Source organism: Corvus hawaiiensis, chromosome 10 (genome assembly GCF_020740725.1).
Source record: "Corvus hawaiiensis isolate bCorHaw1 chromosome 10, bCorHaw1.pri.cur, whole genome shotgun sequence".
NCBI lineage: Eukaryota > Metazoa > Chordata > Aves > Passeriformes > Corvidae > Corvus > Corvus hawaiiensis.
Genome location: NC_063222.1, coordinates 22,285,549 through 22,304,610, shown reverse-complemented (window position 1 = coordinate 22,304,610; position 19,062 = coordinate 22,285,549). Strand labels below are relative to the sequence as shown.

Genomic DNA, 19,062 nt, shown 5'->3' with positions numbered 1-19,062 from the left:
CTACTTTTGAATATAGAGTAAATCAGTAATCTACAAGAAAAAGCAGCAATTTCACCATAAAGTTCTGGACACATTGAAAATAAACTGTCCAGGTTCCCTCACCTGGATTATGACATGACCCACAATTCTGAATGAATTAAAACATCATTATATGTACGATGGATGTATGCTATCTCACATGGGAATCTAAATGGTTTCACACATCTGAAATACAGTAACACAAACAACATTGCTCTGCACAACCAAATTGAGTTGCTCTGTAACACCAGATCTCCCCGACGTGAGATTCCATCACCACGAAGGAGCTGCTCCCACACCTCCAGAACCTTCCACACAGCTGGGGTGCAGCTGTGAGCACCACTGGACTCTGCTTCTGTTCCACAGGTGTAGGGGGGAGGGGAAGATGGAGCATGTGAAACACAAAATAAATCAGTTTCCCTAAATGGAACAGCAGGACATGGTGGCAGGGGATGGTGTCACCGTCACAGGATCTACTGTGTGCTCACAAAGATCCTATAGCCACACAGTGAATTACCTCCTGCTGCTGTTTTCACCTTGTCTTACCTGAAAATGTGCCAAACTAAATATTAAAAATAGTGTTTTAGTCTGTCACTTCCCCAGCCTAATGATCTGCAAATCTTCCATCCCAAACATTTAAAAGTACTGGTTATATAACATTCAGCCAAGGTAATATCAAAATATATTTTATTCTGGACCTCTTTCAGATCTGATTCAAATTACAGTTGTCAAAGCAATACAATGCAAAGGGAAACTGCAACAGAAAATGTGCCTAGAAGGGATATAAGGGCCTTGGGGACAAATCATTGTGATGTAGAACCAAAATACATCATAAAGTGTAATTAACATGGTCCAGGACAGTATAGAACATCTATATCAGTCTTCTTTAGACAATAATCATGAAAACTGAACAATAAAAGTCCTTTAAACAAGTACAAAAAACTGTCATGGGCTGGTTTACACTCTTACAACAGTTGTAGTTTAACTGGATAACTGAAGAAATGATGCAGACATTTTAATCCAGTGCTATAGGTAGGCTCACAGAATTAGACCCAAAGGATTTGTAACTCCAAATGAAACCATAACAACTACAATGTCAATGTCAGGAGAGAGAGAAAATTACTTCTGTATTCTAGAATTACTGTTCTGCACACTGCAGTCTGTTGAGGACAAGATTGCAAAGTACACTGGACTAGCAACAACATGCAGACTGTTTTCTTGTATTTACCCACAAATGTCAAAAAACATTATGAAGTAAAAATGAATGATTATTTAAAAATAAAAAAAAACAAAACAAAACAAAACCAAAACATGCCTCAAGTTATTGTCAAGCTTCAAACTTAAAGGCAGAGAAAGCGAATTATGTACTCAAAACTACTGATCTGAAGCACTATTAACACTAAATCTGCAATCCACTCGAAAAGGCAGATTTTCCTGGTTTGTCTGCCTCCCACCAGACTGACAGTGAAGACAGACACACTTTCACAGCTCGTGGTATTTCAGAGCTTTCTCTAGAGGGAGAAGTGAGGACTGCTCCATGTCTCTCTCCCTACGGAAAATGTCAGGGATCTTGATGGAGATTTACTGCTGTCTCCCGAAGCCATATTTGCTTCTAACATGCCACAATGTTGCTTCTGCTTTCTTCAGGCGTCTGGAGAGTGTGGAAGTGATCCCACCGGGGGCTGGCTCTACGGGGCTTTGGGAAGGGAGGAGCTATCCCGCTCGTCAGCCAAAAAGGAACACTGGGCTAAATCCGGCAGGCCCTGCTCTGGTAAAACCCCGTGGACACCGAGGGACCCTCGGCTTGAGGGGGATGTGGCTCGTTTTACCCACACTGGGGCTACGGCACGGCCCCGGCACCTCCAGCGCTCGGGGTTCCTCATGAAGCGACAAACAAAGGGATTTCTGGTGAAGTAAAGACTGGAAGAATCAGGTCCCAAGGCTCCTCTCTTCACTAAACAGACAAAACCGGACAACCTTGTATCTACAGGCTGAACCCCCCAGTTTGCAGCGGTAATGAAACTCCTTCCCTCAGCAGAGTTAAACGTGTCACCGGCTGAGGCCACTCTGCTGGCAAACCGGCATGGCCACCCCGTGCCACCCACTGTTCTCCCTAAACACAAAGGACATTCCCAAGGTACAACGCCCCACCAGACGCCCTAGCATGAGGTAAGCAGTGTAAGGAAAAAGGAGTGCTTTTTAAAATGAAAATCAATTAAAATTGGTAGAAATCTTTGGCCTTTCTCTCAAGATGCATTAAAGTGTCACAAAATCAAGAAACATGCTTCAAAATGCCATGTCGTTCTGACTCTGGTAACTACTACCTCCCCTCCACCCAACCCAAAAAAAGAGGCACTTTTAGTGTTTCATATAAGATTTCCAATCATCTAGTAGACATGCTAAATAACCCTGCACAATGGTAGTCCCAGAATAAACTCAGTTTATCAACATTACAAAGAGTCTAAAAAAGCTTTTATGAAGACCTAGATATTCTCTTAACTACACTAAAAAGCCCACTGGTTGGGAATCTTTACATCAATTTAAAAATGCAGAAAAAGGTAAAGTAAAAATAGAAAAAGACGAACTCTACAGAAACCTGGATCTGGTCATGCAAAAATGAGAAACGGGATTCTGAGATGGACGCACAGAAAGACAGCAAACTCAAGAGCAGTTCATTTCTTACCCCATCATTAATTCTGAGCCCAGCTTTTGCCCTTCCTTTTATCCTCTGTTTGGATATTTGCCTGTTACTGCGTTGAGCTGATAAAAATAGGAATGACTCCATCTGTAAGACTGAGCATGTATGTACATGCTACACAAAGTCAGGGCCTTGCTGCCATATGGCTTCCCCTTTGAAAGGAGCAATTTGGACAGTCCACCTCACCCTGGAACACGAGGCCTTTGTGCTATAAAAGACATTAATTAACGTCACGGTTCTGTGGTGGTTTTGTCTCGGTTTTGGTTGGCAGGATGGCAGAACCCGGCGCACCCAGCCTGCGGCGGCTCCGGGCGTGCGGGGCGGCGGGAGCAGGAGCAGCACTGTGGCATGCGAGGCAGGACAGCAGGACAGCTACGGCCACACCTCGGCTCGGGGCCGCTGGCCTGGCCCCGTGGCAGCGGGCACTGCTGGCCCTCGCCGGGCAGGGGCTCCGCCCGCGCAGCCGGAGCGCTCGAGCCAACGGAGCCGACGTTCCTGCCGGAGCCAGCACCTGACAGCCCTGGCCTGGACACACTGAAGCTCTGGTGTTCTCTATTTCTGAGTGTGTGATGCTATGCTGAAGCAACTAGAATTACAACCAAAACAGCTGATGATTGAGAAAGAGGAAAATGGCAATACCCTAAAACATGGCTGTGTGATTTTGCAGCTATGTCACAGAATTCCACCACAATTGTTTAGATTGGCTGAAAGAATCATCCAATAACTTTTATGAAAATGAATAAACTGTCCATATTAAAATACAAAAGTACTATCAAGAATCACTTCTGACTTTCAGATTTAAATTCAGTGCAATTGACAAATGCATTGCTAAACAAAAAATGCAGCTTAAACATACTCAAAACATTTGTGTCTATTCCTGGGAGCACAGTTTAAAATTATTGCACAGAATTTTTTTTTTATTTTTATTTTTTTTCATTAAATGACAGAGGTCAGCCACAGTCATGGACCTCCAGCAATAAAAGCAATATTTCAAGTGCCAGACACTCAATATATTAGGTTTCCTACATATTGTAACTCACAGGGTAATTGCTCTAAACATTTGCAATATGTTCCAAAACCCTAAAAATAGCTGGCACAGAACCACCATGGATAACTGTCTTTATGGATATGACTTGGTGTTGGTTTTAAACACTGTGTATGATAGCAGTATAATCCTGGGGTATATATAAACAATGTATTGTTGACTTGTCTTTACCACTGGCAAATTGCTACCCTACCTTAGCCAAACTCAGACTTGCTTCAAGTCATGTTTATTTCATGGAAATAGCAGAAATTGATGCCTAAAGAACAATGGTTAAAATGTCAAAGCTGCATTATCTCAATTAGATGAATTTATACTTAACTTGGAGGGGGGGAAAAAAAAGCCCAAACGAATAAAAAAATAGGTTAGAGACTAACAATCATAAGCCACAAAATTAATTGTGATTGAAATAGTGTTATAAAACTGATAACTTTGCAAAGCTCTGTAATATAAACCATTCCTTAAGTAAAATGTCTGTGACATAAATTTGACAACCTCTCTTTCTATAAATTTACACTCTTGGAATCTTATGCAAGACATGATGCAACCTTTTTGACTACACATACACATAAACACAACCTCATGCTATCATTTACAAATAAAATCACTATTAGTATACTTTTAATCACATGAGCAGAAAAAGGTTTGCCATATACATCTGTCATTGTAAGAAAAATACTTGATATTGTAAACAGAGTAAAAGACACTATATAGTAGTGATTATTAAAAAAATAGCAGCTTACATCTACCCTATATTTGGAAAAAAATGTAGTCACAAGATACAATAAACTGCAGGACTGGAGCAGCAGGGGAATTAGTGCAAGTATTCATCTCTTAAATAAGCTGAATCACTGCTATTAAAATAAACTTGAAGCAAGTCCTCTGTTTAAGTTTTTTTTTTTAAATCTAAGGTAGTAAACATTTTGCCTCTTAATGGCAGTGTTATCAAATATATGCCAAAGATTTTATTTTAATAAAGAAAAATTACATGAAATACTTTTAATACTGGAGTTTGGTTACAATTATACATCTAAGCTCCTACAAATAATGATGGGCAACTCTCAAAGAAGCTGTGGCATGAACCCTTGTCCAGAAAGATCTTAACCTCTTAAACAAAATCCCCCAGCTATACTTTGCTCCTTTTCACAATAGTGCACAATTTAACCATATTTTAGCTATGGTTTTAAAACAACAGAAGATGCATTTTTCCACTTTTTTTTCCTTTTTTTTTTTTTTTTTGCATCCCTGGTTTTTTTTTCTCCTGTGTTTTTGTGCCCTTCTGTTTTTAAGTTTGGCAGAATTATGTCCCAAATAAGAAATTACTGCATTTCAGCCATGTCACCAGAAAATCAAACATAGCATTATACCCATTTCCATCATACTTCGTAGATGAGAAGGATGTGAAATATCACGCCGCAAAGAAGGATTTTTTTTTTTTTCTTCTCTCTCCCTAATCCCTTTTCCACCCTCCCTCTGTTCAAAGAAATTGTGCTCTGGGAGCCACAAAATGTACCAAATGTTATCAGGTTCAGACTGCCTCTTCAAAGAATGCATCAAAACATGTTTCAAAGAAACGCCTTTTTTTTTTTTTCCCCAAGGTGAAAAAAATATAAACAAGAAACTAATTCACTCCCTTACTTCATGCATTCGTAAACTTAACCAAAACAAAACAGAAAACCCAATGTTTAAAAGCAAAGAAAAAACTACTGCTGCAGATTTCTGTAAGTCCATTTTCTCTTTACACACAAACTGCTCAACTACTGAGAAGGAAAACAAAAATACCCCACAATCCACGTGAGAATGGATTTCATGGGGGAAGGGGTAATGAAGGCTGCCATTAGTATCTTCTGAATTTGGTATGTATATGGGTCTGCTCTTGTATATGGTATATTTCTCTCTCTCTCTCGCTCTCTTCTGGTTTTCATATCCAAAACCTTTAAATGTTATTTTGGGGCACAGCAGATTCCAGCACTTGGTGAACAGGATTCACAAGCTGTGACAAAACTCTGTCATCCTCTTCAGGGTGTAATTTTTTTTTTTTCCTTTTTTTTTTTCTCCTTTTTTTTTTATATACAGTATATGTATATATTTCTTTTACATTTGGCTGTAGTGGACTGGCCATGGTTCGATTGGGACTATAGCAGTACATGGGTCAGGGACAGTCATTTTGGCTATGTACACATTCATAGTCGGTCCATGGCTTCCAACTAAGAGCGCTATTTCCGGAGGTCTAATACACAAACCTGCAAAGAGAGAGACACAGATAGAGCAGCTGCACAAGACCACATGGTTTTACAACTCTGTGTGAAGTATCAGAGCAAAACCTACAACATGGATTGTGTAAGCTTAACCTTATATCTATTAACAGTGGTTAAATAATATCAAAATGACCAAGTGAGCTCTAAATGAGCCCCCAGCCAGCTCCAGTGCTAAGGGCACTGCTGCCTCCTGAACTGCTATCAGAACAGCAACAACATTTTATGTAAGCTGTTTGCCTGTTATTTAATACTGTGAGGCTGAGATCTTACTCGAGTCTAGTTTATAAAAATATAAAATGAAATTAAAATACGTGGACAAGTACTAAAATGGATGAGGAAAACAGTTAATGGTGTACAAATTCGAGTTTTAGTCTTCCCAAAATCTCCACTGAGTAGTGCTTTTGGGTCTGTCAGATGTAGAAGTCTATTAGTAAAATATAACCACACACAAGATAATACCAGCTGCAAGCACATTTAAAACAGAGTGGATGAGAAGGGTTTTTGGTAGCAAATAATATAGAACAAATTAAGCCCAGCATTTTTTTAAATATCAGAAACTAAATGAAAACAAATCTATTCCAAGTACAATCAGCCTGTTGGGCTAAATTAATTGGAGGACTGGAAAGGTCACACAGCATGTGTAAAAAAGGGTCATCTGGGGGGAATGATAATTAATTTTCTACTTAGGATATGCCTTGAGTTTTTTTCCTTTTATGATATTGCCTATAGTTACAGGACTAAAATGATATGAAAGACCAATCAAAATTAATTCTCTAGAATTCAGGCTTCTTAAAATCCAGAACTTCCTATTTTGTGCTTTGAACTCTAACAAAACAACCTTACTTACCAGCATGGAGCATTCAGGAAGGAAATGCTTTGGCACCTGTGTTAAAATACCACCTGAGGCTCTGCACTACTAAGCTGCCAGGATTGCTTTTTGCTGATGTTTGTTAAAGGAAGCTGGAGCACTTCAAAACACAATTCCCTTATCAGCCTTATTTTGTTTTAATTTTGCTTTTCCTTAGGCTCTCCTCTCCTTTCTTTGCAAACAATGGCAAGAGAGAGGCAAGCAGAAACCCCAGGACTGTGCTTCCTTCTGAAGACCCTGCACATTCCCATCCCACTGCAGCTCTCTGCAGGACAGTGTCAGAGCAGCCAGAAGGTGATGCTCCAACACCCTGCAGTGAAATGACAGTGGGGACATTCATGATTAGTTAAACGTGATTTTATTCCCTGCTTTTTCTAAGCAAAGTAAGCAGACTGGTACCTATATATAGCTGCTGACATTTCTAGGAACTTTTTAATTACAAGCATTTAGAAATCTGCACTTTGTTTTGCTGTTGAATGCAATGCAGAAGGTATTTCATTCCTGTCATGCATTATAATAATATCACCTACACTGAGCATTTTCACTTGAAAAGGGCAGAGAAAGATAAACAAATTTGTTTCCAGACCAGCCACACTGAACACACTGACACAGTAAACCCCAGCAGGAACAGAAAACATAAATTGGAGTTATTTCCACCTTCTGAGGTTTTCGGAGGGTTTAGAACAGTGATGCCTTAAACTGGAATAAAGATATTCTCCTTACAATATCACAGCATGGTTACAGGTGGAAACCTACAGGTGAGCTGGCTGTATTCAACCTTCAGCTAGAGAAGGAAATTTTGTCTCCATTTTTGGTTAAAAGATTACCAGAAGATGTTTGTTATTAGAACATCAACCAAATCAAGCAACACTTACTGAACCATCTGAAGCACTTGCTCCAACTTTGTCTCCTGCTGCATTCCAGCAAACCTCAAAAATCCCTCCTGTTCCCCGATAACTGTGAACTAGGGCACCTGTCTAAAAAAGGGACAAGCCAAGTAATTAATACAACAAAATCAAAATGAACAAGCACAATTTGTACATGTAAAAATTCCCCACTGCTTTCAAAAGCTGAAATTCTCAGAGGAAAGTGGTCCAGGGAGAGACTTGTGGACAGTCTCAGCACCTTGTTAAAGAATGTGACATAACCACTGCACCTTGAGCTCCTGTGTTTGATAGGCAAAACTGGGGATGGTCACGACTACTTCCAATTACTAAAATGAGCCTTTCAGAAATTAATACCCAATTCCCAGTAGCCAGAGACTGCATCATGCCTGACAACATCTTTAGACTTTCAAACATAACAAGCCCTTGGTTTTTTGCCAGAAATATAAAACAAGTAATAGCGTCCTTTTTGAGAAAGTTACATAGAAACACTTTGTCATCATTCTCTTTCCTCAACTATATTCTCTTCTTTGTCAGTGAAATTCAGTGGAACAGCCAATCGGATTAGTATGTCTACAGAGTCATCATTTTTCACAAAAACCCCTGTTTTATCAGGAATTTAAAGTTCAGAGTTAACAAATACTATTTTTGGATGAAATATGTTCTTGGAGAAACCTTGCTGAATGTGGGGTTTTGTCGGTGAGTTTTTGGTTGGGTCTTTTTGGTTTGTTTGTGGTTTTTTTGCTAAGACAATGTAAAAACAAGTACTACTTTACCATAGGCAAGCATTCAAAGTGAGAAATTAAATGTACATCCATTAAAGGAAATAATCTTAGAACAAAGAGAAAACAAGTGTGTTAGGAATGACAAAGCTCTTTGTGGCTGAAGTATGATGGAAAAACAAAGGTTGGAAGGATGGAAAAGACCAAAACACAAACTTCTCAACAGAGAGAAGAGCTATACCTGTGTATTCCAGATGTGTACACATTTATCAAAGGAGCCACTGGCCAGGTACCTGCCATCAGGACTGAAAGCTACACTGTACACAGGTTCTTGATGTTTTGTCAGAGTATGAATACAAATTCCTCTGTCTACATCCCATAACCTAACAGTAGAATCAAAGGATGCACTGTCAAGGAAAAAAACAGAGATTAATTACATCTCAATTCAACATATCTTTGATGCTAATACAAACAGAATATGATAAAGTATCCTACGTGCTTCAAAACATTCTGTGAACTTACATTTATAGAGCGAAGTAAAAATAATGTTTAACAAGCATTTAAAACCAGGATTAAATAGTACCTTGCTAACATAAGATTGGCATTTGGATTATTTGTTCCTGGTCCTGTAGGACTCCATTTGATAGTATAAATTTCTTTGTTGTGTGCTTGTAAATCATGGACACAACTGTCTTGTTTCATACTCCAGATCTACGATAAAAAGGGAAGAAAACACAAATAATTTAGCACAATATTGTACTAAAATACATTTGACATGGTTCTTCTGTATCATTTGCACGCTGTTACCTTTTAGGCTACTCAAAACATTTGCTATGATTGCTAGGTTTCTAGAGTAATGATGCCAAGTATTATTCCAGGACCTTTCATTCTTTGGGTTATAAGTTCCCAGAGAGGTTAATGAGTAATAAAGGTGCTGCCTATAGAAATGAATCTGCCTGAGTTAACTGCAAACCCCTTGAGAAGTGCAGGGATGAGAGCAGATGCTGAAATGAGAAGAGCAATATGTAAATGCTCATGTCTGAGTTGATAAAATATCACGGTCCTATTTTTAAATGAACTTCTTGCTACACAGACTGAGTGAAATAAAGGGATAGTAGAGAAATTTTCTGTTTTCATACAAATCCAGAGATGCAAATACCACTATGGCATTTTCCTGACTTATTAGCATTTGCATTGCCAGATTTCAGTGTTCAGTACTTCACAGAGGTCATTAGAGGACTCCAACTCCTGTATGACCATGCTCAACAAACAAAATAACTTTATTCTATTAAGAGTCTACATTGTTCCTACAGAAGGGATTTTGGAAGGCTTTTATACCTTTTTCTACATGTGAAACTGGATATGGAAAATAACCATCGGAATGGTTTTTTAAATAGTATCTGTTTCAGTAATGCTTTTAGATCACTTTTTGTTAGAAAAAGCTACCAGGAACATGCTTAAGCCCAACTGTATTTAAGATGCAATTGAGGTACATGTTTAAATAAATGGTGCTTTTCAGAACTGCTGCTTTGCTGAAGCGGAAATTGATTTTCAATGTGCAGACAGAACTGAAATTGTATTTCCAGTTTAAACTGATGGGATCAAAATCTAGCTTCTCATCCCAAAACCAGCATGGATGAAAGTCTGTATCAGCTGCCCTAGAAAACATCAAGTTGTAGATAGAAACTAACCAAGTAAATAAATCACTAAGCCCTTCCATGTGCTTCCAAACCTGGTATTTATTCCCTCTGCCATTGAAAAGTAAGGGATCCACAAGTGATTAGTGATGTGTAGACTCAGCCCCCAGCACTTGGTGTTTGAGCTAATCTTGAGCAAAACTATAACATTCTTTGCAGCCTGGGCTCAATTCGAAACAGCTGCCAAGAAGTTAATGCCTGAATCCCACAAATGCTGACACATTCCCAGTTATCACCTCTACTCATGGAGAGGCAGCAGCAACAGCTCGAGCTCTAGACTGGAATTCGTCACCCTGGAGTTTCAGCTGCTTTAAGTATTAAATACTTGGCTTAAGCTGGCTATTTTGACTCCATCCACTGCCAAGGGAGAACAACTGATGCTCTCAGGGGTTTACTTATCACACTTGACTTAAGACACTTAACTTAGGAAAGGATAACTTGCTCTTCAGCAGTGCTGACTGGAGATGTCTAGACATCCACCTCTAGATAGGAGGCTTAATGCTTAAGTGTTTGTATTTAGATAAGGTGACTTCCCTTGCCAGAGCCTGACTGTGTGCCAGTACGAGGGATATGTGGCTGCTCATTCAGCCATTCCCTGATTAAGTAACAGTGAGCTGGATAGAACTAACTGTCCCAAGGGCTACTAGCAGGACAGTGCTGTCAATGTAAAAAACGTGTCCTGAGACTCTACCAAGCACAGTGCTAAAGCTCCCAGGGAATGTAAAGCAGTGCAGGAGTCACAGAAAGCATCTGTACCATGGAAGCAGCACAGGTCTGTCAGGCACGAACAGCCTCATTTCTGCTGGTGGCAGGTTTGTAAGGATCTTCGTGTGCCCTGAAGTCACGTGTGTAAGTTGCAGTGTCCTCTGCACTCACAAGTTTGCCCCTGTTCTACAAGAAATGTAGCTGTGAATCATTTGGAGGACAAGTGTAGGTGTGACTGAAAATTGCAGAATGACTCCTGATGAACTGGAAAAATCCAAGAGTGTACACAGCCTCTGAAGAAAAAACATGCCAAAGATTTGAACTAGAAAGAAGGGGAAAGCAGAATAAAGCCATGAAAGGAGCAAGTCACCCATTCTTGTATGTGTTACATGACATGCATTCCAACTTTTTGTTTTAACCAAAAGCAACCATCGGGCGTGAGAGCTTAATGATTAATGACCTGATTCTGTAAACAGCTAAAAGCACCTAATAAATCATGCTCCAAGTTTCAGGCTGGCAGCCTGTAACAAGTTCTCTGGACCAAAGCTTGGCTCTGATTAACAAGGATTTCTAGGATTGCCTAACCTTGTTATATTAAAAAAGAACAAATATTGGACCACACGGCAAGTACAGTGATACTGCTGGATTGTCCATTCCATGGTGTGCATTCCAGAGTCCTACAAAGACAAGCACCAGCCTCAGAACTCCCATTACCTTTAGAGTCATGTCATCAGAGCAGGATGCCAGCAGATTACCAGTTGGATCCCATTTGATTGCATTTACTTCATTCTAAAAGTGAACAATGAGAGTAAGTTGGAGTCTTCCCTTCCATTACAAATGACAGCTTACAAAAGATGAAGCTGGACAGCAGTTATGAGCATTTGCATAATTGTCAGGATTTTAGCACTTAATTTTTATTCATAGCTTGGCCTTCAATAACAACAGCTTTTTGCTATCCATTTATTACATTCCCCATGCATACTTGTACACCATGTGGGAAAGTCTTGAAGTTACCATGTTTCTTCTTCTAAAGCTCACTTTTGCATCCTGACACTGGTAAAACAAGCTGCACACGGGGCTGAGAATCGTCCTGATAATCACAGAGACTGTGATTACCATAAAACCTTAACCACAACTACCTATGTGTGCATCTACTGCCTGTAGCCAACAATCAACCATTATACAAGTGCTGGGTACTGGTAAATTTACTGAGCCCCCAAACTCTCACCAATAAAAATATCATAGAGCAACCCCCTTTTTGCAGTACTTACCGTGTGGCCCTGGAAGGTTTTGATGGGCCTATCTTGTCCTAGTTTACAAACGTGAATACACATGTCTGTACTGCAAGAGGCAAATGTGTTGTTACTCTGCCAATCAACATCTAATGCTGGTGCTAAAAGAAAAAGGAAGATATTTAAAGCTACAGTATGCATTCTGCAGGAATTTGATATGCAAATTTAGCATGTACCACCCTGGAACAAAAGCCAACAGGAAACAATCATTAATTTTACAGCAGTTAGTTCTCAAGATAAACACTGTGAACAGGAAGAAATGCAGCCCAAACAAGTCTTACGCAAAATGGAACAAATTTAATGTAAGTCATCATAATATGGAACATATTTGAAATCAAAGTTATACAGAAGACAGTGCAGCAGGACATCAAGCTGTACTTAAGCCATCTACAAACAAATCTCAGGAGTCAGCACAAGGAACAGGTTCCCACAACTTCACACATCATCATGCGTGAGCTCATCTCCACCAACAACTGCTGCTCGTGCTCGGGGATGGCAGCCATGGAAAGGTAAGGATTTATTCCTTTCTTAATTCCAGCATTGTAAGGTGTGGTAACTTGAAACTTAATCATGGGCAACATATTCCATCTGATCAAGACAGCTGTTTACGGCAAATTGCACAGACAACTGCTTGGAGTAAATGCTGAGTTGATGTTTTTGACTGCTGTCATGGCACTGGAAATGTGGCATGAGCGGAATAAAAAGTGGGAACAAGACACGTTTCTTAAAGGCCCTTCAATGACACGTCTGTCATCCTCTCCATTCTGTTTTCCAGCTGATTCTGGCAGGATTGCTCAGCATGCAGCCCACAAAGCAATTTGTCTGACCTCCTGCACTCCCACCCCAGCTGGCCAGGGAACAGCTTTCAGCTGGTTTGGCCAAACAAGCTGGGGACAGCAGAACAATGGGACGTGGGTGGGATTACCGCACCAGGAGGATGGCAAATGTGGTCCTTAGGTGATAAACACAAATCCCTTGTGGCCCACCCACTTGATTTGTCAGCCACCATACTACAGAAAGTCAGAAATACTTGGATTATTTATCTCTTATGACTTTCATGGAACTGCAGTAAAACTGCAAGTTATAAAATCAGAACAAATCTAGCTTTGTTTACATTCTCAAAATTCAAATACAGGAGTCAGTAACCCAGGAGTACCTGTAAGATTTTGAAATGATGCAAATAAGCAGAATAAACATCAGATTTTTAAATTTATTTTTAAAAATAACACCTTTTTGTCTTTTCAGATGACAAGCCTGAATGATAAAATCAAGACTTACCAGAATGAAAAGGAAACTGCTGCTTGGCTTCGCCAGTGTGGGCATCCCAAATAATTGTGGTCTGTGTTAAACAGATAAATAAACATTGAACAAACTTGTACAAATTGCTAATTTCCCCACAACTACCACCACTCTCAAGTATGAGAATACCTACCCTGCTCCCCATCACCCAAACCTGCTCTTGATTATACATTTCTAGAGTTTTACCCAGTACTAAAAGAAATAGTAATAGATGTACGGACAACAGTAGAACACTTAAGATTGCATTAGAAAGGTGTTTAGTCACAAAATTTTGGGGTCTGGAGGGAAGAAGGAATTTGTGGGTTTTTAACCAGTTTTATCCTCTTAGTCCTATTTATATTCTTGTAATCCATTCCACATGCCTATTTTAATTTCAAATACTTGTATATTCAAATTGTAATATCAGCTACTCACGTGTCCCTAAGGAGATGTTATTAACAATTAGTCACATACTGAAAGATTTAAGGGTGTAATTTCATTCTAAGTTGTTCTCTGCCAATACTTTGAAAACCTTCTGGTTAAAGAAATCTTACATGACAAAATTAGTATTTTATGATCATTATATTATATGCCAAAGTCCCTGGCCTACCTCAATGATCAATGAAAATTTTGATGCCAATGGAAGCATGAACTGACCATATAAATTAATTATGGAAAAGGAGCCTAAGGTTTGAGTCATTCTCTCTGCTAACGCAGAATATTTTTCAAAGCATAATCTCAGTTTGTCTAAGAAGTTTTATTGACTGAAATGAGGCTTCTATTTCTTCCTTAATTATTTTCCTGCAAATGAAAGCTGTACCTCCACAAATATTTAAAAACTGGCATAACCATCACAGCTGCCAAAAGAGTAAACACATCCTTTCCATGCTCTGAGACATAAAATTTTCCTTCCCTTGTGCCAGCACAAGCATTTATAAAGCTGGCTACTAAAGCAAACCAGGTAAATGCACGCAGGGAAAAAAAAAAAACAAAAAAACAAATAATGGAGAGAATTTACTACTTTGCAGTGACACTGCCAGTTTTAAGTGGTTATAATGAGGTTACAGTTTGCCACTCTCACTAAGAGAAAACCTGTGCCAACTTCTGCACCTTATCAGTTACAGAGGAAAAAATCAACTCTCTTTACTCTTGCAATAGTCTATTTGATTCTTTGAATTCACTTTAAGTCCATTTCTCATCACTTTGTGCCCTTCCTACCATTCATAAAACCTCTCACACTAACAGCAGCTCTGAACTGAAAGACCTTGTGAGCCTAATTTGTTTAGAGATGTAAAATAAAACAGTCAAACAATGAGCTCCATGGCATTACACCACTGGCACCTCCCCAGTCACATATATCAATTCTCTGTATATTCCAGCTCTAATCTTTTTAATCATTTTCAGGTTTGACTGATATCCAACTCAGCCTGAACCTATTCCTCTAGTACAATTTTCTTTTTCCTGAGGCTTTGCATGAAGCGTCCGCTGGATTTTACATGGTTTGGTTTTACAATAAATTGAATGTTTCTGGTTTCAATGCACTTACTTTCCAACTCAGGCTAATCTAATGGAAAGAGATCCACAGACACTGAAATCTAAGAAATTATAATATCTCAATAAACTACTATAAAACCTAAGGAAACATAGCTAAGCATAACAAGATCTTTGTAAGCACATATTTACATCCCATGCCTTTAGTTTCATTTACTTACTTTGCATAGTTTTGCTATTTTGCTTACAGTTAGATTATAACCGTGAAGGAAAGAATTTTAATTTTACCAAAGATTATCTCACCTTGTCCACTCCTGCACTTAAAATGAAGTTTCCTTTCTTGTTCCATTTTAACGCAAATATAGGACCTTTATGTTGCCCTAAGGTGCTGGCAAGATTACCTGAAAATTTATATTGATATGAATACATTAAAAAATAAAAAACTATGCTGTGAGCCACAATATAGGAAAATATATTGTAAATTAAAAAGTATTTTGCTTACCATCTTTAGTCCATATCCTTGCAAAGCCATCATAAGACCCAGTTGCTAGAAGTGTACCTTCACTCTGTCAGCAAAAAGGTTATTTATTTATTTTTACTGCATAATTCAAAGCTAAAGAGCACAAAGCAAATTTGAGGAAGAATAGATCTGCGTGGGATTTACGATATTTATTTCATTGATTGCAGCTTATTAAAAAGAAGTTCCTGAAGTACAACAGAAGAAGTTACTACACTGCTCAAAGTGAAGAAACATTTCTGGTGCTGCCACAGAGGACCCCGCTGCTGTCACTTAGGATTGGACCAGGAGGTGCTGTAGGCACGATTTTCCTGGGAGCATTTTGAGCGCTGCCGTTTGTACTCACGTTCCAATCCAGCGATGTCACGTCCTTGTTGCTGGGTACATCCTGCCCCCCTTCCCGGATGCAGTGCCGCAGCACCAGCTGCGTGGAGCCGCTCGTGCTGTTCTCACTGAGGTTCCATATCCGCGCTGTCGAATCGCCAGATCTGCAGAACAGCCAGTGGGGAGAGAGATGCTGCCATTTAAACATGGGCAATGCCGTTTATTTCGTGTATGTATTCATAGATATCGTTGTAATGATAGCCTGGGTTATTACAGAATATGCAGTGTGCAATATACAATATATTAATAATATATAGGATGCATAATAATACATTACAGACCATATTCAGTTATATATTTAGAGTTATATATAGTTATTTATATTACATACAGCATGTAACATAGCAATATGTAATATAGCAATATACTATATGTGCCATACAATATATGATACAAATTATATATAAATTATATATTTTTATATTCAATACAGTATAATTATATTTAATATTATACTAGATATTAATTCCATATTCATTATATATTAATTGCAATTATTTTTAATAACAATAGCAATGATGATGATAATAATGATAATAATAATAATAAATTCCATTTTAAAGCACTATTCTCTAAAGAACAAACACCATGGCATTTGATGTTTGGGGTAGGTGTTCCCTGAGCCTGCTGCCCTCCCCACACAGCAGCGTGCCCCCAGCACAGATAATTCCATACACACGTGGTCAGTGCACATACCCTGAGGCCAAAAGGTCACTAACGGGATTCCAGGCACAGATGAACACTTCAGATTCGTGGCCACGCAGCACCACTGCCTTGTTGGGAGGGATTTCGACATCTCCATCTACTTCCATCATATCCGTGTGATTATCTGCATTATGGGAAACAACAGTAGAGAGAGGTGGATTTTAGTATTTTGGGACGTTGTGACTCCTGTATGGTTCAGATTCTTCTGGGATGAGTGCAAGAATTCACAACTTACGTGATTCAAAAATTTGACAGAGCTGTCACATTCTTTTATTTTTTGGGTTTCAATTAATGAAGCACTATAAACAGATGGGGAGTTTCAAAAATGTGAGAAAGCTCTTCTCCCCTGTAAACCTTCACATCCAAACAGATTTCATTTTGGAGCTCCAGAACTGGGGCCAAAAGTTAATTTTTTGCTATGCTAAAAACAAATGCTGTTACAAGTACTCACTTTTTCAGGCCCGATGCTGCATCGTACAATATGTTACTAGTCCAGCTTGTGCTTTAAAAATACATTTATAACACATTCATTTTCAAAAATCTCTCTTTTCACCAATTTCAGTCAAACAGGTTTTAAATCCACATCTCTGACACTCCATTTACAAAATGGCTTTAATTAATATAATCACATTTGGTGATAGAGCAAACTGATAACCAAGCTTCTCAAACTTCACCAGCAATTACTGTGGAATTATGGCAGCCTAACTTTCTGCGTGGAAGTGAGGTTGAATCCATATTTTTCTGGGGGTAATTCAACTGACAAAACAGTTTTCTTGGCATCTACCATCAATCATTTTCTATTATTAAAAATGAATTCACGATGAGTGCAAATGCAGAATGTAAGAAATGCTGCACAGTTCACCTGTTCCATATTTATTCACTGCAGTTAAAGAAATCACTTCACAGCTATTGCTTAATTTAGCATTGAGGGTTTCTCTCTCTGTTTGCACATGCAAGAAAATAGAAAAGGCTATTAAAACATGCATATTTTTTCAGAAAGAGCACCATATAAAGCATTGCTTCAGTCAGAGGATCGATGCCAGTCTGAAGTGCTGTACAGCCAGCAGGGGTTGCTGGCAGATCACATTTAACAGGGCTGAGATTCGAGGTCTACCCTTCCTCTATCCACAGTTATCAAGTAAATATCCTTTTTAGATTTCTAAATGAAAGCATCAAAGTAGGCAACTCATTTTTTTCAGCCAAAGATTGTATTTCCAGCTTTTTATCATATGTACTAATGAAAAAACTTAGTAAAATCAAGCTGTAAAACTTGTACACGGCTCGATATTAATATTCTCTCAAAAATGTCATTTCTTCAGGTGTTTTTACAGAAAGAACTGTAACTCCCACATGTAAACATGCAATTCAGACTTCCAGAAGACTATTTTCAAAATCACAGTTTAATTCCTGACCTAAACTTTTCCATACTAAGCCTCATTGTAAGGTATGTTCCTTTGACCAGTGATGACAAACAGAACTCATTGATTTCACCAATCACAATTAAAATGGAATTCATGAATAAAGCAAACCTGAGAGCAGTTGCATCGAGCAATTCTGAATAGCAAATCATGAAAACTGATACTGATAAAGGAGACAAGGGACACAGGGCTTGTCCCAGCAAGCCTGACCTCAGCATGAGCTGTCCTGCTGGGAGCTGGGTACAGCTCTGGGATCCATGGGATTTACAGAACCTGTTGGATGGAGTTTGTGAAGTTTCACAAGCAATACTCAGTTTTAACCAGCCATGGACTAGTAGACTCCTCTCCTCATTCCTTGTACAGGAATGTCTCTTGATTATTTTTTCCTTTTTACGGAAGAGTCCTGTGAAAAACCTTCAGGTGATGGGAAAGAAGCAGTACTGGAAGGAAGTGAGATTGGTCAAGGGAATATTGTGAATTAATGAATTCAGGACTCTGCATCTCTTGCAACCCCATATATCAAAACTGGGGACAGCCAAAGGTGAGACATGATGTGTTCAAGTATCACCCACGATGAAGGAATTCTCTGCAAGCTGCAGTTACTACAAGTTACATTTTTACCTCACTATCTAAAAGCTCATACTATGGTAAACAACTAGGAAATGCTAACCCAGGTTAAGGCCATTTCTGTCTCAACTTACTTGCTATAGTGTGTGCTCCATTCTCCTCTCCATTTGCAGTATTCTCTCCATTTTTCGCTGATCCCTGTTGGTTGGTGGCGGCTGCAGCTGCAGCAGCTGCCGCCTGCTGTTGTGCAAGTTTGTCTCTGTAGGCCTGCTGCCTTGTCTGTACCACATCAGGCATCACTGCATCTATCAGTGAGAGAGACTCTATCGGCCTACCATCAAACAAGGTACCGTCCTAAATTACAGCACAGGGAGAAAAGGAAAGAAAAGAAAAAAAAAAAAAAAAGACAATACCAAGTACAAATTAACATTACGGGCAAAGATTGCAAGCAAAACTAAAGGAAAAGTTTTGATTTAATATAATAAAGTGGTTTACATATGGTGCTGGAAGTGATATCT

The 19,062-nt window shown here is 39.0% G+C and overlaps 1 protein-coding gene across 7 annotated transcripts in view; it reads right to left on the bottom strand.

Moving 5' to 3' along the window:
• Positions 1 to 688: 688 nt before the first annotated feature.
• Positions 689 to 19,062, bottom strand: part of TBL1XR1 (TBL1X/Y related 1) — a 109,760-nt gene continuing 91,386 nt past the window's right edge. For 5 of the 7 annotated variants that reach the window (XM_048314189.1, XM_048314194.1, XM_048314190.1 and 2 more), the window contains 12 exons: positions 18,679 to 18,898; positions 16,551 to 16,701; positions 15,817 to 15,958; positions 15,456 to 15,519; positions 15,257 to 15,354; positions 13,463 to 13,523; positions 12,164 to 12,285; positions 11,607 to 11,681; positions 9,074 to 9,201; positions 8,732 to 8,897; positions 7,760 to 7,861; positions 689 to 6,001 (listed from right to left, as the gene is read on the bottom strand). In XM_048314189.1, the coding sequence (XP_048170146.1) occupies positions 5,975 to 6,001; positions 7,760 to 7,861; positions 8,732 to 8,897; positions 9,074 to 9,201; positions 11,607 to 11,681; positions 12,164 to 12,285; positions 13,463 to 13,523; positions 15,257 to 15,354; positions 15,456 to 15,519; positions 15,817 to 15,958; positions 16,551 to 16,701; positions 18,679 to 18,898 (1,356 nt within the window). In that variant the 3' untranslated portion in view covers positions 689 to 5,974. The remainder of the gene's footprint in view (positions 6,002 to 7,759; positions 7,862 to 8,731; positions 8,898 to 9,073; positions 9,202 to 11,606; positions 11,682 to 12,163; positions 12,286 to 13,462; positions 13,524 to 15,256; positions 15,355 to 15,455; positions 15,520 to 15,816; positions 15,959 to 16,550; positions 16,702 to 18,678; positions 18,899 to 19,062) is intronic. The other 2 variants (XM_048314192.1, XM_048314193.1) reach the window with 2 other exon arrangements.